Consider the following 23,017-nt stretch of genomic DNA (forward strand, 5'->3'; position numbering starts at 1 on the left):
GTGACGTGGAGGGAAGTGCATCCCCCACCTCAGGGCCGCTGAGTCTATGTGAGGAAAGCAGTGGGGTCTGCTCAAAGTCTGAATTTGGCTACAGACCCCTACCCTGTCCTTATCTTCCTTTGTCCAGCACTAAAGACCCGGGAGACATGGGCACTGAAGGCTGTTCAGCAGGACTTGTGATCTCAGCGATCCTCTGTGCTGACTCAACTTTGAATGTCAACCCGAAAGGCTGGAGTTCCCATTTCCACTGTACAGACTAGGAAGCAGGCAGAGAGAAGCTGAGAATCTTGCCTTACATCACAGAGCTGGAGGAGACAGAGCTGAGACTCACACCCACTACAGACTGATGTGGAATCTGTATGCTGTGCACCAGGAAATGCTGACCCTGAAGGGGCAGCAAGGAGAGTGAGGAAGACCAGGTGCCCAGACTGAGCCAGGCTCAGTCCGTGCACAAGCATACGTCCCTCCCTGCCATTCACCTCTAAGACCCACAGGTTGTAGGAAACCAGGAGAAGAGCCCAGAGAAGCCAAGTGAGGAGGGTAGGGGGATGATTAGGAGAAAAGGCCCCACTGCCCAGGAATCCGCAGAATTCCCTTCCCTGATGAGTCAAATCCCTCTCTGGGCAGTAACCAAAGTAGATTGACTAAAGACTTCCGCATTTGTAGGAGTTGAATTTCTGTGGCTGAGAGAATGAGTTCTTTGTGGCTCTTCTGGAACTCTGCGTTCAGTGATGGAGGGGTGTGTGGAATGAGGGATGTGGGCTTCATATTTGTATAGGAACAAAACTTCTTAGAATAGGACGTCAAAAAACCATGGAGAATGGTGCTGACATCCCCATATCACTATGGAACTGTTTGTCCATCTCGTCTCTTGTAATGAAACTGGAGGGTTTGTTTAACCAGTTACTTCTGTACTAATTACAATCTTGGGGAGAGTAGGAGACCTAGACTTCCTATGGCTGTTGATATGCAACTTAATGTTAATGACTCACTCAGTCCACGTGCAAACATAGGGCTTCTCCCCTGAGTGTGTCCTCTGGTGTGTGATGAGATCTGACTTGCGTGTAAAGCCTCGCCCACACTCCCTGCAAACAGGGCTTCTCCCCTGAGTGCGTCCTCTGGTGTCTGATGAGATTTGACTTACAGGTAAAGCCTCGTCCACACTTCCTGCAAATATAGGGCTTCTCCCCTGAGTGTGTGCTCTGGTGTGTGATGAGATGCGACTTCCATGTAAAGCCTTGCCCGCACTCCCTGCAAACATAGGGCTTTTCCCTCGAGTGTGTCCTCTGGTGTGTGATGAGAACTGACTTGTGTGTAAAGCCTCGCCCACACTCCCTGCAAACATGGGATGTCTCCCCTGAGTGTGTGCTCTGGTGTGTGATGAGATCTGACTTGTGTGTAAAGCCTTACCCACACTCCCTGCAAACATAGGGTTTCTCCCCTGAGTGTGTCCCCTGGTGTGTGATGAGATGTGACTTCCGTGTAAAGCCTCGCCCACACTCCCTACAAACATAGGGCTTCTCTCCTGAGTGTGTCCTCTGGTGTGTGATGAGAACTGACTTGTATGTAAAGCCTCGCCCACACTCCCTACAAACATAGGGCTTCTCCCCTGTGTGTGTCCTCTGGTGTGTGATGAGATGTGACTTCCGTGTAAAGCCTCGCCCGCACTCCCTGCAAACAAAGGGCTTCTCTCCTAAGTGTGTCCTCTGGTGTGTGATGAGAACTGACTTGTATGTAAAGCCTCGCCCACACTCCCTGCAAACATAGGGCTTCTCCCCTGTGTGTGTCCTCTGGTGTGGGATGAGATGTGACTTCCGTGTAAAGCCTCTCCCACACTCCCTGCAAACATAGGGCTTCTCCCCTGAGTGCGTCCTCTGGTGTCTGATGAGATTTGACTTACAGGTAAAGCCTCGTCCACACTCCCTGCAAACATAGGGCTTCTCCCCTGAGTGCATCCTCTGGTGTCTGATGAGATTTGACTTACAGGTAAAGCCTCGTCCACACTCCCTGCAAACATAGGGCTTCTCCCCTGAGTGTGTCCTCTGGTGTGTGATGAGATGCGACTTCCATGTAAAGCCTCGCCCGCACTCCCTGCAAACATAGGGCTTCTCCCCCGAGTGTGTCCTCTGGTGTGTGATGAGATGCGACTTCCATGTAAAGCCTCTCCCACACTCCCTGCAAACATAGGGCTTCTCCCCTGAGTGTATCCTCTGGTGTCTGATGAGATGTGACTTGCATGTAAAGCCTCGCCCACACTCCCTACAAACATGGGACTTCTCCCCTGAGTGTGTCCTCTGGTGTGTGATGAGATGTGACCCATCATTGAAGCTTTGCGAACACCCTCCATGCTCGATCGTTACAGTTCCTGACATTCCTACTTTCACAAACAACTTGCCTGTGTCCTCTGGACTCTCTTTCTGGCCTCTGCGGGGCTCTTCCTCCATCATTCTCTCATGCTCACTGGAGCTCCTCATCCGTTCTTTGGAAGGTTGGAAAAGGGGTCTTGAGATTCTCCTCTGACTGATCCTTTTAAGCAAAGGTTTGGACCTTTCTTTGACCTCCTGACCTTCAGCTTTATCTTTCCAGCTGTGAGTACTAGTTTGTTGCTGCTGCTGATTCTGATCCTCTGGGCAGGGTTCCTCTGCTCGGAGGTGTTTTCTTGCAGATGTTCCTGAGAGATTCTCAGAGGGATGATTGAGTTCCACATGTTGGCTGAGGAACTTCTGACTGGAGAAGGCCAGAGAGCAGGAGGGACATGGGTGCACCTCTGGCTGTGGTTCTGCTGAAAGAGAAAGGTTTGGTCAGGGCAGATGTTGACGAGAATGCCTGGGCTGCACGACTTGGCTCCTGGTGAGACCTGCCCCATGAGTCTTTCTTACTGTGGTGACAACGCAAGCTCCGTCTCCCACAAAGCGTCCACTTGCACCCTATTTTCCTTTTTATTTTTACGCAGTGCACCTTCTTCAGAAATCCAGAAAGCCCACATCAAGGGTCTTTCCTCATATTGCCCAGAGTAGGGGCTTTCGAGGAGCACGAGAGGCCATTTCACTCCCTGTGCAGATGGGACTGCAGTGACCTTTCCCTTCTATAGGCATCTTCTAAATCGTGTTAAAGAGCAAACCACAGGCCCCAACTAGGAATTGCTTCTCTGCTTTCCTAAACAGTAAAATAAAATGTCCTCCCTGACCTTGCTTGTGTGGCTCAGTGGGTTGAGTGCCAGCCTGCGAAGCAGAGTCGCAAGTTCGATTCCCAGTCAGGGCACATGCCTAGGTTGTGGGCCAGGTCCCCAGTAGGGGGCATGCGAGAGGCAACCACACATTGATGTTTCCCTCTTTCTCCCTCTTCCCCTCTAAAAATAAATAAATAAAATCTTTAAGAAAATGTCCTTCCTTAAGCCTCACACCAGACATTTATGCTTCATTTCATTCGGTGTTAGCCCATTTCAAATACACCGAGAAGTCCTGTTTCAAAATATTTCTCCAACCACACTTCTTCCACGCCCGACTCCTGTTCCTCTCTGACCCACCGCCACGCTCTCTCACTTGGAGATGAAGCAATCTCTGAGGGGATCCCCCACTGGAGTTTATTTTCTAAAAATTAACAAAGCACAATCAGAACAGAGAACACAGCACTCTACGGCTGACGACTGCACGCTTTCACTCAGGAGAGTCCCCAGTGTCTCAACTCGGATCATCGGCGCTGCATTTCCGGGCTGCGGAGCATCTGTCTGATCTCCGTTCTTACCCTCTGTGCTGACACGAGACCCGAGTGACCCTCAGCCAATTCAACATCCCACCTCTTTTCTTCCCTGCTCTAGAGGCTCCCTCTGCCTGGGACCCTTTGCCCGCAGGTATTGTAGTAAATGTTATCTCCCGAGAGAGCCCTTCCTGGACCACCGGCCACACCGCTTGTCTCCCACACTGATCCCTAGGCTCTTGTCCTGGATGAGTTTTCTCCAAAGCGCTAACCGCTGCACAGTGTTTTGTACATGCAAACACATGTGCCTGGGCTTCCCTCTTCCACCTGTCAGCCCCTCCAGAGCAGTTAATCTGTACTTCCTGGTCCCAGGACCCTGTGCGCCAGAGTAGGATCTCACCTGACGATTCACTGAAATGACGGACGAATGTGCCCTGCCTGAAGGGTGTGGCTCGGTGGGTTGGGTGTTGTCCCACAAACTGAAAGGTTACAAGTTCAATTCCCAGTCCGGACAAATGCCAGGGTTGTGAGCCAGTTGGTGGTATGTGAGAAACCACTGATTAATGTTTCTCTTGCACACTGATGTTTTTCTCCCTCCTTTCCACTCTGTAAAAATAAATCATTAAAAAAAAATTTTATTTATTTATTTTTTTTTTGAGAAAGGGGAAGGGAGGTGAAAAGAGAGGGAGAGAAACATCAATGTGTGGTTGCCTCTCGCATGCTCCTACTGGGGACCTGGCCCGAAACCCAGGCATGTGCCAGTGACCCTTTGGTTTGCAGTCCAGCACTCAACCCACTGAGCAACACCAGCCAGGTCAATCTTTAAAAGATAATGAATGCCTATAAAAAATGTTTTACTTAGAAGTATGGAGGAAAATTAATAAGAAACAGCTATAAAGGTGTCAGAAAAACTGCTTTGGTGAGAGCTGGTCAGTGCTTGAAAACTTTTTTTTCCTTTTTTTGCCTCTCAGCCTGTCAGCACTATATGCATTTGTGTATTTTGGGCATGAAATATTTTAAAAAGAAAAAATATAAATATTTTGCCTAAGAGTCAAAGGCATATGAATTGTGAATTTCTGAAGCATCTGATTGGAAACTTTACTGACTTTAGAGTGGATTTTACTCTACTTAGGAGTTGGATCATGAATATTTCTATGGAGAATTCTCTCTTCTCTTTCTGTTTTGAAGAACAGTGGTGCCCACCTCTCCTAGCTGCGAGCTCTGTCTTCCACTTGCTGCCCCACTTGCTGCCCAGCTCCTGGCCATACTCGTCCCCGTACCAGACCAGCAGCTCACAGCCTGGCCTGACGACCTGGCAGGTTCGGTAGAAAATCTGCCCATGGTATTGAAAGGCCACCAAGTTCTGCTCTTCATCATCCCGGGCGCAATTCACAAATCTGGGATTGAGGAAGATGAAAGAAAAGTACAGCGATGAGTTCCCACTACCTGCAAAGCCCTTCCCGGACTACCTGCCACACCGCACCATCCCCTCCAGCGAAGCAAATTCCATGTCCAGCTCCTCACTGACTCTTACAGTCCTCAGGCTCTGGTGTCGCCCACAGCCCCTACTGCTCCCAGGGACCTTCTGTTCAGCATCTGAGCGTCTGTCAGCGTGTCATGTGAACTCCTACCTCCAAGTCCTGCTTGCAGTGCTAATGCTGCCTAATACCATTTTGTAAAACCCAGTTCCAGACTTAACCTCCACCCTGACTGGCCATAATATCCAGTGCTCTCTGGCTCCTCCAAACTCTAAATCAAGTTGTCTCACACCACAGAACCTGGTGCTTGATCTAGGGCCTGCTTCTAAATTAGCTCACTAATTATTCAGTACTCAGCCCATGTCTGTTTTCTCTTGAGAGGCCTTTCTCCACCCCCCCTACACTTTATTTAGGGTACCATTCACTTGCCTCCCCAAGGCTACCGTAGAAAATTGGAGGTATTTTTGTCTTAGTAGAATAAAACAGAACAATAGTAGTTGGTTCCCATTCTGTTATCCCTGATAAGAGAGAGCCCCTCTCAGGAAAGGGGCCCGTGACCACTCCTCTGCAGGCCTCAGAGCCCAGCTCTAGTTAGAAGTGAGGCTGGGACGGTTTGCTGCCCCCCAGGTTTAGGCCATCCTTGGTTTGTGCTATCTTGACACTGTGCACTTCTTGGAAATTATAGTTAAATGTTTCTAAAAGCAATTGTTTTTATGTCTGTCTGCAGTAAGTCCTCCATAAGGACATGGGTTGTGTGACCTGTTCAAGTAATGTATTCCTTCATCTAACCTGGAATATAGTGAGTGCTTAATTAATGCTCATTTGATAAATTAAAGTATAATCCAGTGCCCCTGGTGAATCTAGGCTGTTCAAGGTCCTTTCCAGTGCCCAGACTGTGTCTAGCAGAGAGCTTTACATTTTGAGGACATATGCTATACTTTTTTCCTGAATGTCCCCTGAAATGAAAGAACACTGTATGGAGAAAAAGAGGAAAAGGGATTAAGGGAGACCACTGAGCGAGGCATGATGAGAGGGAAAGACATATGGGCTTGTGGGGGATGAGTTCCCTCTGGCACCCAGAGACCCGTTGACCTCACCTCATCCAGTTGGCCCAGGATTTGTCCTTTCCATCCACATACTCATAGCAGTTTCTCCCCTTGGCGATCTGTGTTTTAGAAAAGATGTTAAACACCTTTTATTTTTTTTGTGGGGAGGTAATAGTCAGAGGAATTATTTTACTCCACTCTCATCAAAGCTCTTGCAGCCTGCATGGGGATTCCACTGCCAGCTGTGACCACACGATATTTTCCTTACTCATCATCTACACATCCGAGTCTATCTGTCCAATCAGAGCAGGAGCCCCGCAAGGGAGGAGGCACTCCTTTGTGTCTGCACCACTTTGCTCCCACTTACGCTCTGATCCTTAAACAGGAGCTCTGTGTTCATGTGAAGTCCCGTCAGTGCACACAGCTAACCATGTTGTCCCTCCATGTCTAGCATGTAGGAGGTGAGGTCCCTCCAGGCCTCAGAAGGAATGTGGGAAGCCAGAGGACAGTGGAAGAGGCAAATACTTCTCACCAGCCAGGAGTATCTGCTCTTGGCTGCCTCTTCATCTTCTGTGATGTGTCCTTCATAAGGGCCAAAGTGCAGACCCACTGGCAAATCAGCTGCCTCATTCCACACTCCAAGCCCAGCCTCAGGGATGCCCGATGGCCTGATTCTCAACCCAGGGGGCAGAGTGAGGGCTGAGCGGTTGGGATGCCCCTTGTCCGCTGCACTGTCCTTTACAAATGTAGGGGGCCCATGCACAGCACAGCTGTCGATGAAGAAGTTCTGACACTTCTCACAATCTGGAGACGAGAGCAACAGGGGTTAGGGAAGGTACAGCGCATGTTCCTGGACACAAAGAGCTTCAGAGGGTGTCCGGCACTGACATCACTGAGACTCAATGCTGTACTCCAGGTCACTAGAGGAAGGGAATGATTTGGGGACCAAAGGACTAGATGAAATTGTTATATCATAACATGCTTCTTAGTGAGTCACTTACAGAGGTAGTCATCATCCTGGGGCTCGCTGACCTCTTGGTACACACGGCCCTTTCTTTCTCGTAGGCTGTACATCTTCACATCAATCTCCTCTATCCTGAGTGCTGAGTTGGAGAAGGCCAGGTGAGCGAGGTTGGTGGGGTGTGGAGTGTTAGTTCCCATTTTGTCATAAAACACACAATCTCCTCCCATCAAATTATTACCTGTCCTTTTGCATACTCCGGTATTTTACTGTTAACTACTGGTTCAGAAGACTAAGACTCCACACCAACTACAGATGACTGATTCAGTTTTAGTTTCTAGATCTTCCCATTGCCAGGTGTAACCTGCCAACCTGTAACCATTCATAAAGTATTTACAGAGTGCACATTATGCGTTAGGCCTTGAGCAAAGGCCTGGGCACCCAACACCAATAAAGTGTGGCTGCTATGATCACAGATGCATTCGTTGGACAACTTGCATGTGTCACTTGTTTTAAATGTAACTTAACCTTTCAAACAATATACGAGCGATGTCTCCTTCTCTTCACTTTACACATTAGCATTCAGGAGCTCAGAGCATTTTCAGGATTTGCCCACAGCTCCAGTGCTAACTTCAGCCTCAGCTTAGCCCAGCTTGAATCCAGGCCCATCCAAAGTCCGCCCCACAGACCCAGGCCATAGTTATCAGCCCTTCTGTAGGACGGAGAGGAAATAACGTTTCCAAATTATGTTCTCTTACCCGACTGTCGTCTAATGTGCTGTCCAAAGGCACACGCTTCTCCAGGAGGGGACGCTGGATTCTGGGCCTGCTCTGAGTCACTTGCAGTCATCAAATTTGCTGTTCCTGACAATTCCTTCAAACTGTATTCACTGCTTAACGGCACCCTGGATGTTGCCTTCAGTGTAAGAGTCACATATTACAAAGGTAACATGTATTTAATTTTTTAAGGCTTATGATACATTTTACATGCATTTCTTTAATACTTCAACCCTTGGAAATACCTATGGAGTATGAATATTAGAGGGGATAGGGCCAATGTGGGTAGTGAATCCAAGATTAGAACTCATGCCTTATGGCTCTTTTCTTTCAACTGTCTCTGTAATATTGAGAGTGGAGGATATTTGGAAGAGAACAAAGAAATCGTTGGCAGAAACATGTCTAGACAGTAAATAAAATGGTGATAAAATTTGCAATACCTTAGAAAGAATATTTGTACTTAGATTAGTTGGTTCCCACCAATTCTGTTTCAATAAGGCTGTATCAGTAGCTAGTTGTCTTCAGCCTCATGATCTATAACATGCTAACTTTCAATGTTACAGTGAACGTGCAATTAAATAATGCTCACCAAAGTGTTCTGTGAATTGTGTAACACAGTGTGAATGTGAGGTTACAGTCCTGCCATCAATTTACCCCTCAGCTCTCTCCATATTTCAAATCTCACAGAAATTATCTTCCGTGTTCATTGATCATCTTCTAGTTCAATTTGTAATTGTGAATTCATTCATTCAGCAAACATTCGGGGGCCCTCAGGGGCCCTGACCTGGGCCTGTGACCTCTGAGAAGATTTGGGTACGGACCAGCCTCTCAAAGAGCTCACAACGCAGAGGTAGGCAGGCTGAAGAAATGATTCTAAACAGGATGAGAGTGGCCTCACTGGAACTCAGAGAAAGAAGCTGTTACGTCACCTTACAGGAAAAGGCATTTGAAATCAGTTCCAGACAGACGAGTTTCTGTTGAAGAGTGTGTAACCTATATGAATTCCTTAAGTCATGTTATTATTTGTTGTTTCTCAGTCATCAAACCTGAAGCTCCTCAGGGGTTAGAGATGCTCTTTGATTAAAGCGGGAGGCTGTGATCCTGGACATTCTACATTCTTCTCCATCTGGGACCATCCACTGTGCAAACTGCCTATACACTGCATGCTTTCCTCAGTCAGAGGGTCTCAGTGCACCTCTCACGGGAGCACAGCAGAAAAGAACTTCGGCTGAAACCATCAGTCAGATGAATGATGTAATGACATATCGATAAAACAATGCAAACTTTAGAAAAGAATGACAGTTAATTTTTCTAATTTTTAAAAAAGATTTTGTTTATTTTCTTTAGCGAGGGGAAGGGAGGGAGAGAGGGAGAGAAACATCGATGTGAGAGAGAAACATTGATCACTTGCCTCTCGCATGCACCCCAACCGGGAACCTGGCCCACAACCCAGGCATGTGCCCTGACCGGGAATCAAACCGGCGATCTTTCGCTTTGCAGGATGACACCCAACCGAGTCACGCTGGCCAGGGCAAAACCATGAGCGTTGTAATGAGTGTGTGAGTGGTTTAGAGAAGACACTATGGGTTAGATTGCACCACCCCTGATACCGTGATCTTAGACATATAGTCAAACATTTCTGTATCTCTGAAAGCTCACTTTCCTCATAGTAAATGGTGATAGTTATAGTGTGCACCTCATCAGGTTGTTGTAATGTTTAAGTGAATTTATTCACGTAGAATTCTTAAAGTCTGAAACATTGTGAGAATGAAACAACTGGCAGTTACTCTTGTTGCTGTCGTTGTTAACTGTTAAGCTGATGATGAGCCCTGGCTGGTGTGGCTCAGTGGATCGAGCGCTGCCTGCAGACTGAAAGGTCACCAGTTCCATTCCCGGTCAGGGCACACGCCTGGGTTGCGGCCAGGCCCCCCAGTTGGGGGCGTGCGAGAGGCAACCTATACAAGGGTGTCTCGCACACGCTTCTCTCCTTTCCCCTCTCTCTAAAAAATCGATAAATAAAATCTTTTTAAAAAGATGATAATATCGGACAATGTGTTGAACAGACCAGGAAAGGAAGGCAGCAGTTCCCAGGATACTTTCTGCATTTTCCTACTCCTACCTGCATTCCTGTCTATGAGGAAAATTTTCTTGTCAACAGGATTTGGGAAATACTCACCTTCTGGGGTTCACTCCGTTCCCTTCTGAAGGCCACCCAAGAAGGATTCACTGAAAGATGGTGAGAAATCAGTGTTTTGGTTGGCAAATGTTTCCAAAATCTGGAGATCCTTATCAGGGACACAGAATTCTGAATGAGAATAGTCCAAGAACAATCCAGGGTGACTGGAAAAGGTTTTCTGAGGTATCATAAGGCCTAGGCTTCTGTTGGGGCCATCAACTAATTTCATTATAAAGATAAAGAAAATAGACAGAGTGTCATCCACACTTCATCCTATGTTCATACAGCATCTATCACATTTACTAGAAATAAAGTGGCCTCTCCTGACAAATATGTCGTAAAAGTGACTGCACAGAAACTCCCTGTCTTTAACACAACCCTTCCTCCGTCCTGCTTTCTTCATTCAAACTGGCCTTGTCGGGGCTACGGCACCACGGCCACCTCGCCTCCTTTCTCTGGTCCCCTCCCACCCGGGCACTTACTGGCCGTCCCCGCCCTTCCTTAATCATTAGACTCCGGTCAGCACCCACAGTCTGCTGACCACAGAAGCAGAGAATTCCAGTCAAGTGAAAGATCGGACCTTGACTTCAGCTGTGTTTCAACCCCAGACCCATGGAAGTGGACTGGCCCTACCAAGCGAGCACTCGTGATGCTGGACAGAATGGCACCAGGGCCGACACCAGGAAAGATACAGTGACCAACCCTCCCTACCCGGGGCCTCCCCCAAACTCCCGTAATCACCACGGTTAATACCGTGTCCGTCTGTCCCCATGCAGGCCGTGGGCAGCCGGGTGTTGGAACTCTCCTCACCGGCCAGACCTGCCTCCCTCTCCTGCGATGACAACTATTCTGAACTAGTTATTTCTTATTCGCTTGTATGTTCTTATACACTTACTGCTTATTACTGTATCTATAAATACATGTGATTATGTTGCACCTGAAAGTCTACACGAATAGCCCCTTACTGTGCGACACACTGTTTGGCATCTTGCTTGTTCGCTGGACAAGCGAACCTGCTCCCTGGTTAAGTCCCGAGATGCAGCCTGACCTAAACAGGTCCGTGTCGGCAGGCGGCTCTGGTTCCGCCTGCCCCTCACCTTGCCGCCTGGGAGTCCACTCTTCATCAGAGTCCCCAGGGTCCTCCTCCTGGAGCTCGGCGGCCGGCCTGCGGGGGCGGTGACACATGAAAGCTGGTCGCGGGGCCCTGAGACCTGGAAAGAGACAACACCTTTGTCCTGAATGCAAAGAGCCTGGAGGAGGAACGAGCCCCAGGAAGCCCGTGTGACTGGCTCCCACGGGATGGGAGAGTTCACAGCGACGAGTGGCTGTGGGCCCTGCTCTGACGCGAAGGAGCAAATCCCCCCTTCGGCTTTGATACGGGAGGGAGCCGCAGGCGGGAGGGAGGGGGCCGCCCCAGCCGCAGACCGCAGCGCAGCCCGTCATGTCACCAGGCTCCTACCTCGGCTGAGGAGCACGTCGAAGTTCCTCTTCCGGTTCGGGTGCCAGCCTTTCTCCCAGTCTCCCATCGCCGCCCACTCGTCCCCGGAGAAGTAGAGGGAAACGTCTTTCCAAGCGTCTTCGGCCTGGGGAGGAGAGTGGACGCACCAGTGACTCAGTGATGCGCGCGAGATCGTGCGCGCGGCGGGCCCTCGGTGGTCCTTGTGCCGCAAGCACCGAGCCCGAGTCTCTCTGGGTCGGTCGTGTCCCGGGTCCCCGAGCGGCTGTTCCTCCCGGCTGCGTCCCGGCGCCCGCCCGCACTCTGCGCCTTCCCCCGCTTCCCTGACCCGGCCCTGCCACGCGGAGCCCCGTCTCTCCCACCAGCGCCCCGCACAAGCGAAGCGAGGGTCACCCCGAGGGCCGGGCGTCTGCGGAGCCCTGCCCCCCGCTTCCCGCCGACCCCACAGCTCACCTGAGGCGTCCGCCCCGCTTCTCCCTCGGGGCGCTCCTGCGGGCCTCCGTCGGGGTTCATGGCGTCCCAGCCCCGAGTGCGAGGCGCCTGGGGAAGGAGAAGGCGCTGAGAGGGCCGAGCGCCTTTCTCACGCTGGCAGGGCGCCGGGAGAGGGGCACGCGGGGCGCTGCGGGAGGAGGGGCCGGACTGGCCGAGCCGCGCTGCTGCAGACCCGCCCGCGGGGGGCGCCCTCATTCCCCCCTCCCCCCCAGCACGCCCCCTCAGCGCAGGCTCCAGGGCTGCAGCCGGGCGTCTGAGCGCCCGTTGGCGACGGCGCCAGGAAACGCGCTCTTCTCAGGGGAGGGCTCGGACTCGCACCGGGTTCTGCAGACGCTGGCACGCGACGCAAGCGCGGCCTCCAGCAGACCGCCGTCTCTCGGGCCGAGACGCGGGCTTCCGTGCTCCTGGCTGCGGACACTTGGAGCGCCTGGGGGAAGGGGCGGGACCTCTGAGGCCGAGGGGCTTCAGGCCCTCTCCACTGTCGAATTAGTTTCCAGGACGACGGCATTCAGGGCCTCTGAATTGGGGAGATTTGGTCTTTCCAGGCGAGCTGCAGGTAGGGTGCCCGAGCTGAGGGGAACTGGGGTTTTCAGGCTGTTTGGGGGTGTAAGCATTGGGGGTCAAGAGATGTGGGGTCCTCTGGGTTAGCGGACGCGGGCCCCGCGATGCTGAAGGGATCTGCGGCCCCGCAGGATGAGGGCATCTGGGGTCCCTTAGGCTGGACTTTGAAGGTCTCGGGCTAAGGGTCCCACATGGCAAGGTTCCCACTTACGGGTCCGTCTCCCGGGACCCCTGCCGCGCTGCACACCTCCGCGGAGAGCCCTCTCCGAGCTCCCCGGCTTCCCGCCCTCTGGAGGTGTGAGGGCGCGGGGGTGGGGCGAAGTTCCTGCCTGGACAGCCACGTGGAAGCAAGCCGCCAATCAGTGCTGCAACCCCAGGGCCCTGCCCGCCAATGGAGTCAGAAGAGGCTGAGAGGGCGGGGTACGGGGCGGAACCAGCCTGTTATTCCAGGGTTCGAGACTGGCAGGAGGAAGACCCGCCCCACCCTGTGGGGATTGGCTGCTCTGGGCCGGGCTAGCGCCTGTCACGCAGCCTATAGGGAGAGGACGGTGGCTTCGCGATTTCCGTGGCTTGTTTTCCTGCGGCTGGTGAGGGACGCACCCTGCAGGAGCTGGGATCCCCGAGCCGGGGCCGGACCTTAGGGTGGACGTGGCCCTCCTTCCGCCTGACAAAGTGTCTTTGTTCCACCAGACTGTAGTGGGGATCCCCAACTTTCGTCTAGGCCCTTCCGTGCCCTCTCTTTTCAAACCCACTTTCAGCAAGAAGAGCTGCTTAACCAGTGAGGACATGGTCAAGACTGCATTGCATTCTGGGAAACTGTTACGTCAGTAAATTCTGTCCACCCAATTGGTAGACACAAAGTAAGTTCCAGAGGGTTCAAAGATTTAAACACAACAAATGACACAATAAGTATACTGGAAAACACACAGGGAGAATTTCACGTCTCACAGAAGAGGCGTTATGAGTAATAGGTATGTTTAAGTAACTCACGTCTAAAAACATTTCAGAAATAGGAAGACAAGATAAAACTAAACAAGACTTAATAAATTTAAAAAAATACTCAGAAAACCTACAAGTATTTTGCATAAAAATAAGATACCAAATTTGAGGACCGGTCCACAGAGCAGGGTCAGTGTAACTGCTGCTGGCTTTCACGGGATAAAATGGGAAGAGTGTCTCTGGTCCTTACCTCCTTTCGAGCACGTAAATATACCTCGATTTCCATGGACTGCAAATAAGCCAACTAACTAATTATTACTGTGAAATTGCATAAAGGGAAACCTCACTAAAGTGGAGTTGGGGTTAGTGGGGGTGCTGTCACATAGCACCACCGGGGGTCCATTACAGGAAAAATTGTCTGTCACAGGCCCCCTACATGTGCTCCCAGGAGAAACCGACTCCTCAGCCAGAGAGAAACCATGGTCACCCTGAACTGATGCTTTTCTCCTCTGCACTTTCGTTTGAAATGACCCCTCTCAAGTTCCTCCTTTGTCCCTGTAAAGTGACATACGTCTTCTTTAATTGTGGAGCTTGCCTATGATTTTTGCTACAGCTTGATTGTCCTAAATTGCATTTTTTTACTGTTTCCGAATAAGCCCCTTATCTGCTGGTAAAATGACTGACTGCTATAGTTTTGAGGTCAACACAGTTTGGGGGCCCGTATGGGGATCCGGAGGACTCCTGGAATCCCTGGGGCTGATGAGCAAGCAGGTGCAGTGTCCCTGCTCTGAAAGGCTCGGGGAAGGGTCCTTTGGTGCAGACTCTCCGGTGATCATTTCCAGAATAGCCATCCAGAAACAGCATCCTCATGCCCTCTGACCCAGAAATTTCACTTTTCAAAATTTCCCCTGGTAGCCCTGGCCTGGTAGCTGAGTTCGTTAGAGTGTCCTGCCAATGTGCCAAGGTGGTCAGTTCATTCTCCAGTTAGGGCACCTACAAGAAGCAACCAATGAATGAATACATAAGCAGAACAACTCTCTCTTTCAAATTAATAAATAAAATTAAAAGAAAAGCATAAAAAATTTCCCCCCCCGTTTTGCTTCCCTGCGTATGAAATGAAGTATGTTTAATATATTTTATCCAACACTTAAATAATAACAGGTATAATTTTAGTATATATCTTACTAAATAATAATATATCTTACATATTTTAACAAATTCAATAGAAGAGAATTTGTTAAGTTATGGTTTCTAACACTGTGAAATATTATAGAACATTAAAAATGGGTAAGAATATATGACATTTCATTCAAGAAACAACCTAGTAAGGAGGTTCTAATAGAATTTAACAGAGAATAATTTTCTTAGTAATGTTGTGATGTAAGAACAGTATCCTGCAAAACAAGTTCTGTTAAAGAAAAACCAGGCAGAAGACACGTGCTGAAAGGAGACGCAGGGATCAGGGTCTGGGCAACGTGCAGGGGAAACTTGCTTTTCCTTCATGTCATTTGGAATGCTGTGTCATTTCTTTTCTCCTTTACTTGGAATAAACCTATCTATACATATTTTTCGTAGATAAAAGAATGGATGAAAAGTAGTTGGTTATATATGTATGCATTTAAAAATGACTCAACAACAACTCTGCCCACCCTCATTACACCCAGTGGCCCCGGCCGCCTTCCTTATCCGAATAGCACCCTGACCACCCAACGTGTCCGATTTGCATCCAGAGCTCTATTCCAGCAGGAACACTTCCATAGTGCAAAATGTACTGTGTCACGCAGTTACTGTTTGAGAGATGAAAACCATTTATTATAAAAAGAATGAACTTTATATTTAAGTACTGGATCCAAGGTCATTAATAGAAATACTATTGAGAATATTATAAGCCCTGACTAGTGAGGTTCAGCTTCTGTGTCTGGCATCTGGCAACTAGGGTTCATTGTCCAGCTCCAGCTCTGGAGTCTGGCTGTGGGGTCTTGGTTACGGATCTGGGTCCTGTGTCTGAGGTCTGTGGCCTGGGTTTGAATCTATTGGGATGTGGGTCTCGGATCTGAGGTCTCTTTGGGTGTGGCGTTGGGGTCTCTGGGTTTGTGTGGGGTCCACGTGCATTTCTATAAATTTATAGTCATTGGTTCCAAGTCAATGCCAAGAGGAGTCAGTCCCAAGGTTGGGGTGTGGTGATGACGGAAACTTCAGTGCAAATACCTCAATTTAAAGACAGAATGGCTGTGAGCACAGAAGGGGTGTTGAGAAGCTCAGCATTGTCACAGGTGAAGTATGAAGCAGCACACTGTGTGTCGACTCAACAGTGCTGCTTCTCAGTCACGTAGCAGCAGGGCTGTGCGGAGGCCCCGAAGTGAGGCAGCCCCGGGGCAGACCCCCTCTCCCGCTGTGCTGCTCAGGCTGCTCCGCTCACCTGGCTGACCTTTCATTTCCTCTTTGCTCGGCTGCATTTGCACATGAAGAAGTGAAAGTTGGAAAAGGAGCCCCTGTGAGATCAGGCTGGGCGAGCAAGAAAAGGCCTCTGGTGGTGTCACCACAACAGACTAGATTATTACTATATTTAAATTATGCCGTGTTTTCCTCTAGATCATTTTAAGCCCAAATAGATGGCCTTTTTGTTGTTGTTGCCACTTATTTAAATTATATAGAAAAATAAAAATAGTGGAAAATCCTACCCAAACAGGTAATAACTGCTATTATATTAAGTATATATGCTTCTAAACAAGCTGGGGGTGTGTGGGGTGGGATGGGCGGAGAAGGGCAAAGGGGAAGAATTGGGAAGCTGTAATAGAATAACAGTAAAAAATTATTCAATAAAAAAGTGTATATCCTTCCAGACATCACTACTTGCACATTTCCATTCTTCCACTTTCTCTGGATTTAATTTATTATTCCGGGTTTGTAAACTGATGCAAAATTGAATTTGTAGGCTTTCTCCTTAATGTGTGGATTTATCAATACATTTTTTCCAGAGTGTTTTTATGTACTATTTTTATTATCATTCAGTTCAAGTTATTTTTTAACTGCAATTGTAATTTAATTTGCGGGTTATTTAAAAGTGTATTTTATAATTTTTAAATATAAGGACTTTCTAGTTATCTTTTACTACTGATTTCTAGATTAGCTGCAATGAGAGCAAGAAACATACTTTATATAATTTCAATCCTATGATATATATTTTTGAAACTCGCTCCATAGTACAACATGCTCACTGTTAAAAAAAAAAAAAAAAAAAAAAGCAAGCTCGTAGCGTGGTTCTCTGCTGCCGTCTCTTGTTCATTTTGGGAATAACACCTTAGTTCCGGTCACAAGAGAAATGGTTGATTCTGGTGGATTGTCATTGATTGTTGATGACAATGGTATTTAGAAATGTATTTTAAAAGGTCTAAATGCAAGCACTGTCCAGTTTCCTTGTGACTGGTTTCCAGATTATGGCAAAGGAAGCAATAAATGTGCTTTATGTGCCATTTGTTGGACTTGCTGTATACTGTGATAGAGTCAGATTTTTAGAAGTTCTGAGTGCGCTAGAAAATCATTTGTAGTTTTCCTTGTTTGTTGAGGATTCCTGAAACATTGAAGAAAGTAAAATCTATTTAAAATAAATTTTAAACCAAGAGGCTAAAAAAAATAAAACCACTATCATTTTATACTTGAAACCAAACGAACCCTTTGGCCAAGACATTAATACTTGTCCCAAGTGTGCATCTCTGCTGCCATCTCGTGGGAAGTTTGGGGAATAATGTCTTAGCACGAGTCAGCAGAAAAAGTGGTTGATTATAGTGGAATATCAGTGACCGTTGATTTTTTTAAAGACTGTTTTGAGGTACAAGTATCAGGTCCCAATAGAAGTGGCCAGTAGGAGGAGACTAAAGCCATCCTCTCTGAGCATCCTCTGTTTTTCCAGGCATAAGGAAGTCCCCTTACAGATGGAAAAACAGAGCAATCCTCTCAGTGGTGATGACTGGAGTGCAGGATCCGGGATGAATCCCAGAAGTTAGGCCAGTGATGTGCATCCCAGCCTGCGGAAACTGTGCGCTTTGGCAGCAATAGACCAATTGACGCAGACTGGAGAAATCAGGCGGGGGACAAAGGGAGAGCACGGCCACTCTCTACCTGAGAGAGGGCCCTCGGGTCAGAGAGAGCTCCCGGGAAAGCCCGACTCCTGCCCAGACACGCTATTATTGCCTTTCGGGGCACATTACATCCGGAATGGTCCTCATTACTGTTCACAGCATACCCGCACTAATTGCATTTACAGAAACGCAGGGAAGAATGCCTCTGATTACTTCACAGAGAAGGATGTTACAACTCCAGGGAGAACATGGTAGAACTGGTTATGCTCTGTACCTGGGTGGTTTAGCACAGGCATTAACGAAAACGATACCCACTGAACACTGGATGCTTCAATGCAGGGCAAGGGATTTTCACCAAAAGGAAGTCTCACAGACACCCAGGCGGAGCGCAGTACTGACTCCCCACGTTAGAACCCGTCCGTGGGCGAGAGACCCGCACGTCAGAACCCGCTGCACCGGGCGCGGAACAGTGGCCGGGACCCCATCCCGGCCCAGGTCTCTAGTTCTTCCCTGGACACTCTGCCTCTGCAGGGGTGAGAGACAACCCGGAAGTGTGGTCTCCGGGACAATGCGTGGTCCTCTGGATGGCAGTGAAAGCGGTAAGTTCCACAGACAGGACCCAGGGACCCTGTGAACCAGGCCTGATATCTCAAGAGAGGGGCACGTTGCCCTGAGGGAGGCCTCTGTTGGGGGGGGCCTACCCTGCGCCTGCCCGGCCCGGCATCACAGCCCCGAACCAGCTAGCCATGCCTCGGACAAAAGCCATCTCCTGGGGCCTCCCCCCTGTTCTTCCATCGGTAAAGGGGATCCCCCTTACGAATGGGAGAACAGGGGGGTCTTCGCAGTGGGGGGGATGGGACAGAGGGGTCTGTGGGTGTGCGGCCACTTAACCAGTTGCTCGCACCCCAGCCTCATGTGTCTGAGCCCCATGGAGGCAGAGGGCCGCTTATTGCGGGATGCAGGTGTCCTTCGGGGGTCAAGGGACAATGTGGGCACTCCCCTGGCGAGAGAGGTTGCCTGGGCCCCGAAAGAGCCCCCGGGAAAATCCCCAGCCCTTGCACCATTGGCTCCAGTGCCCTCCCCAGGCTCCTGCCCTGGGGCCTGGTCCCACTCACCAGGGCCCAGGTTTGCCCCAGGTGAATGCCTTTTGCGGACACCAAGGACGGGAGGCCTCCGATGCCTTCACGGAGAGGGAGGGTTCGAGCCGTGGGGGACCGGGGTCGGGGGCGATCACAGTCCCTTCTCGCCTAGTTTAGCCCAGACTTTAGAGAGTTGAAGCCGCTGGGACCAGCTTTGCCGCCTCGGGGCAGGGTGGGGCAGTTTGAGCCAAAGCAAGAATCTTAGCCGCCCAGGCGGGGCCCAGGCCTGAGTCCCCACGGGAGAACGGGTCCGTGGGCGTGCGTCCCGCCCGCCCCGGCCCGCTGCACCTGGCGCGGAACCGTGGCCAGCTCCCCGCCCCGGCCCCAGGTCCCCAGGTCTTCCCTGGGCACTCTGCCTCTGCCGGGGTGGGAGACCCATTGGGAAGTGTGGTCCTCGGGAAGTCGCGTGGTGGTCCTCTGTGCGGCAGGGAGGGCTTCCAGTTGCCCGGACACCAGCCCAGGGACCCCGTGAATCTGGCCTGGTATCTCAAGGGTGGGGCACGTTGCCCCTAGGGAGGCTTGTGGTGGGGAGGCCTGCTCTGCGCCTGCCTGTCCCCATGTCCTGGCCCCCCGTCCTCGGTTTTTATACAGAAAACATATTGTATAGACTTCCAAAGCTGTGATGACGGTTGAAACTTGCTTTAAATGGGGTTGTCCAAAAAGTCAGTTCGGCCCCCCCCAACTGCACCGCTGCTGTGCACCCTCAGCATGTCACCTGGCGCCGGTCCCGCATACTTGCCTTTAATGTCATTCGAAACTGTTTTTCAGACAGTATCGTGACAGCTGTCATATCCCCGTGGGATGAAAAACCTCGTGACAACTGGTGGATGTGTGTGTGGCCTTCTTCCCACTGAAGATGCATGAACATAAGGAACATTTTTGGCCCTTCAGTCTGTATCGTTTCCAGAAAAGTACAAGTGCAAGCGTAAGGCAAGAAAAGATGCTTGGTGTGCGGAGAAGATGCTGAGTCTGATGGAACGTGTGAGAAGTGGGTTGCAAAGAATCATGCGGGAGATTTCTCATGCGCAGTTGCCTCACGGGTAGGCAGACCAGGTGCAGTGGAGAGCCATCCAGGGCAGACGTTAACAGAAGACGGACCATGTTATGGCACGCGGGAGACAGGCAATATACTCAAAGTATCTCAATCAAATGTCAAAAAGCATTTGCAGCAGCTTGATTACGTTAATCTCTTTGACATTTGGGTTCCACAGAAGTCTAGCTGGGTGGTGGGCGTCCCATCTTGACTGAATTTTCACATGCAGTTCTTTATGGAAATGGAAGGGAAACATTCCATTTCCAAGACAAAGTGTGAGGGGATGACCGTTGATATTTGAGAATAATGTGGAACAGGAGATATTGAGGGAAGCCCAGGAACCACCAGCAGCCCCTCCAAAGGGCGGTCTTCATCCGAAGGAGGTGATGTCCTGCAGTGGACTTGCGGAACCCCAGTGGACTTCTCCCAACAAGTACTGATCTCTGTTAGACCAAGTGAAAGTCACCCGAGGGAAAACGTCCAGAACTTGTCAGGAAAGACAGGGGAGCTTCAGGATAAGGCAGGAGCGCGCCCGCTTCTCTTTGGTGACCAGGGGAAAACTGTTCCAGCCTGGCTGGGCAGTCATGATTCATCCGCAGTCCTCACCAGAGCTTGTGCCTTTGCATGACCCTTTAGTTTGGTCTTTGTGAATTTCTCTTATTGGAGAGGAATTTTCCTTCCCTGGAAGACTGCAGAAGACACATGAAACAGTTCCCTGGTCTGAAAGAGGACAATGTTGTGGGATGATGGAACGGTGAAGTAGCTTGAAAGGTGGCAGAGGGCAGTGTAACAAAATGGTGACAACGTTGTCCAGTAGTTGTTTAGCCCCGTTGTTTGGGGGAAAATGAAAATTGTCTCTGTCATGGCATCTGATGGTAAAAAGCAAACAACATTTTTGGCCAAGGTATCAGTAAGCTATGTATTCCAAATGCTGGTCTTTGCTGCCCTCTGGTGTCCAGCCTTAGGAATAACACCTCAGTACAATTCAGGAGGATAAGTGGTTGATTCCCGGGGAATATGAATGACTTTGGATAGCAGGGGTATTCAGAAGTGCGTTTGAAAATGTCTAAATGTCAGGGCTGGCCAGTTACCTTGTCACTGGATTCCAGATTAACGGCCAAGAGCGCAATAAGCATATTTTATGTGACATTTCTTGGATCTGGCTGTGTAGCGTGATAGAGTCGGGTTTCTACAAGTTCCAGGTATGCTTGAAAATCACTTGTAACTTGGTTTGTCTGATGCAGAATCCGTAAACAACGAGGAGGAAAATTTATTTAAAGTTCTCTACGAAGAGGTAAGAAAAAGTGAAGAAAAATACAAGCACTTTCACTTTCTGTATATCCCCCTGTGGACAAGTTTACGGGCTCGTTTACTCAACTTTGCCTAGAGTGCGTTTACTATTTTAGGGTCCTCGTTCGGGTAAAAAGCGAAGGAACCTTTGTGGGAAGCCAATAGCAGAGCATGTGTTCCAACTGTCGGTCTCTGCTGCCATCTCTTGGTCATTTTGGGGAATGACACCTCAGTGCAGGTCAGTAGGAAAAGTGGTTGATTCCAGTGGAATGTCAATGACTGGGTGGCAGTGGTATTTACAAGTGCATTCGAAAACATCTAAATTTCAGGGGTGTCCAGTTACCTTGCTACTGGTTTTCCGGTTAAGGGCAAAGGAGCCATTGATATGTTTTACGTGGCGTTTCTCAGAACTGGCTGTGTAGCACAGTAGTGTCAGTCTTTGACAAGTTGAAGGTGTGCTTGAAATTCGTTTGTCTTTGCTTTGTTGCAGCTATCTTAAACAACGTGGAGGTAAAAAATTATACAGAATTCTGCACCAAGAGGTGCAGGAAAAAAAATCAAAGTAAAATATCGGCGCTGTCGGTGTATGTACTCTTGTTTCCTCAACTTTGCCTGGACTTCCTTTTCCATTTTCGGTTCCTCCTACATGTGCAAACCTTGTACATTTCCAGTTTCTGCTTCTGACCTCTGCATTGACAGATGAAGGATCCTTTACCAAGAATTGGTAACTAGCATCTTTAGCGTCATTCGGGTCTAGTTATCATGTAATTCACATGGTGGTTCATTTTGGAGCTTCTGTAGGAGTCTCTTTCGGAAGTCCTGAACAACAGAACTGTCTGTTCATCTATTCTCTCTGTGAATACTGGCTTAAATGCTATGGGAGCAAAAAATGGACTGTATATGATTTTGCGTCTGCGATGCTGGTTGAACCTGGCCTTAAATCGGATTGCCCAAAAAGTCTGTTTGGTCAAAAAGCCTGTTCGGCAAAAAAGTCCATTTGGCCAATAAGTCTGTTTGGCTAAAAAGTCAGTTCAGCCACAAGTCAGTTCAGCCTGCAACTCCACTCCCACACTCCCACCCCATCACCTGTCTCTGTTCGCCCATATTTGCCCTTAACATCATTCAAAACAGTTTTGTTAGATAGTATTGTGACAGCTATTATATAAGCGTGTGATAAAACTTATCGCAGCTGGTTGAATGTGTGTCTGGCCTTTTTCACAGTGAACACAGATGGACGTAAGGAACATCTTTGGCCGCTTAGGCTGGTCATTTCAAGAAAGGTACAAGCGCAAGTGTAAGGCAAGAAAAGATTTATGGAGAAGATGCTGTGACTGATGGGACGTGTCTGAAGTGGATTGGGAAACTGGATGCTGGAGGTTTCTCGGTGCAGTGGCTGCATGGGTAGGTGGACCACTTGCAGTGGAGAGCCATCCAGCGCATACGTGAACTGAGGACAGACCACGTTATGGCACATGGAATTCAGGTGACATACTCAAAGTTTATGAATCATGCATGGAAAGTCATTTGTACCAGCACAGTTACATTAGTTTGTTTTAAGTCTAGGTTTCACAGAAGTTAAGTGGGGTGGGTGGAGGTGGGATTAAACCCTTCTTGACCATATTTCCACATGAGATTCTCTAATGAAACCCAAGGAAAATGTTTCATTTCCAAGACAAATAGTGAGGAGGAGGAAGAACTGTTGATATTTTATAATAATGTGGAATGAGAGGGATCATGGGCATATGAAGGGAACCACCACCAGCCCCTCCAAAGGAGGATCTTCAGCCTTGGCTGGTGTGGCTCAGTGGATTGAGTGCCTGCCGGCAAGACACAGGGTTACAGGTTCGATTCCCAGTCAGGACACATCGCAGTCAGGTTCGATATGGGCCGGGTCC

At 49.3% G+C, this 23,017-nt stretch overlaps 1 protein-coding gene, 1 long non-coding RNA gene and 1 pseudogene across 2 annotated transcripts; all 3 read right to left on the bottom strand.

Moving 5' to 3' along the window:
* Positions 1 to 527: 527 nt before the first annotated feature.
* Positions 528 to 2,778, bottom strand: LOC139440396 (histone-lysine N-methyltransferase PRDM9-like; annotated as a pseudogene).
* A 3,371-nt stretch (positions 2,779 to 6,149) lies between these two features.
* On the bottom strand, positions 6,150 to 7,381 carry LOC128779769 (histone-lysine N-methyltransferase PRDM7-like). The gene is made up of 3 exons (XM_053915909.2): positions 7,222 to 7,381; positions 6,753 to 7,024; positions 6,150 to 6,339 (listed from the first exon to the last, which is right to left on the bottom strand). Exons 1-3 carry the CDS (start codon positions 7,379 to 7,381, stop codon positions 6,268 to 6,270), a joined length of 504 nt encoding a protein of 167 aa, XP_053771884.2. The 3' UTR covers positions 6,150 to 6,267.
* Positions 7,382 to 7,946: 565 nt separating this feature from the next.
* Positions 7,947 to 11,336, bottom strand: LOC128779795 (uncharacterized). Its single transcript, XR_008425867.2, has 3 exons — positions 11,231 to 11,336; positions 10,134 to 10,183; positions 7,947 to 8,096 (listed from the first exon to the last, which is right to left on the bottom strand). It is a non-coding gene; the product is annotated as an uncharacterized lncRNA (long non-coding RNA).
* Positions 11,337 to 23,017: the final 11,681 nt, after the last annotated feature.

The sequence above is a fragment of the Desmodus rotundus genome, chromosome 12 (genome assembly GCF_022682495.2).
Source record: "Desmodus rotundus isolate HL8 chromosome 12, HLdesRot8A.1, whole genome shotgun sequence".
Classification (NCBI taxonomy): domain Eukaryota; kingdom Metazoa; phylum Chordata; class Mammalia; order Chiroptera; family Phyllostomidae; genus Desmodus; species Desmodus rotundus.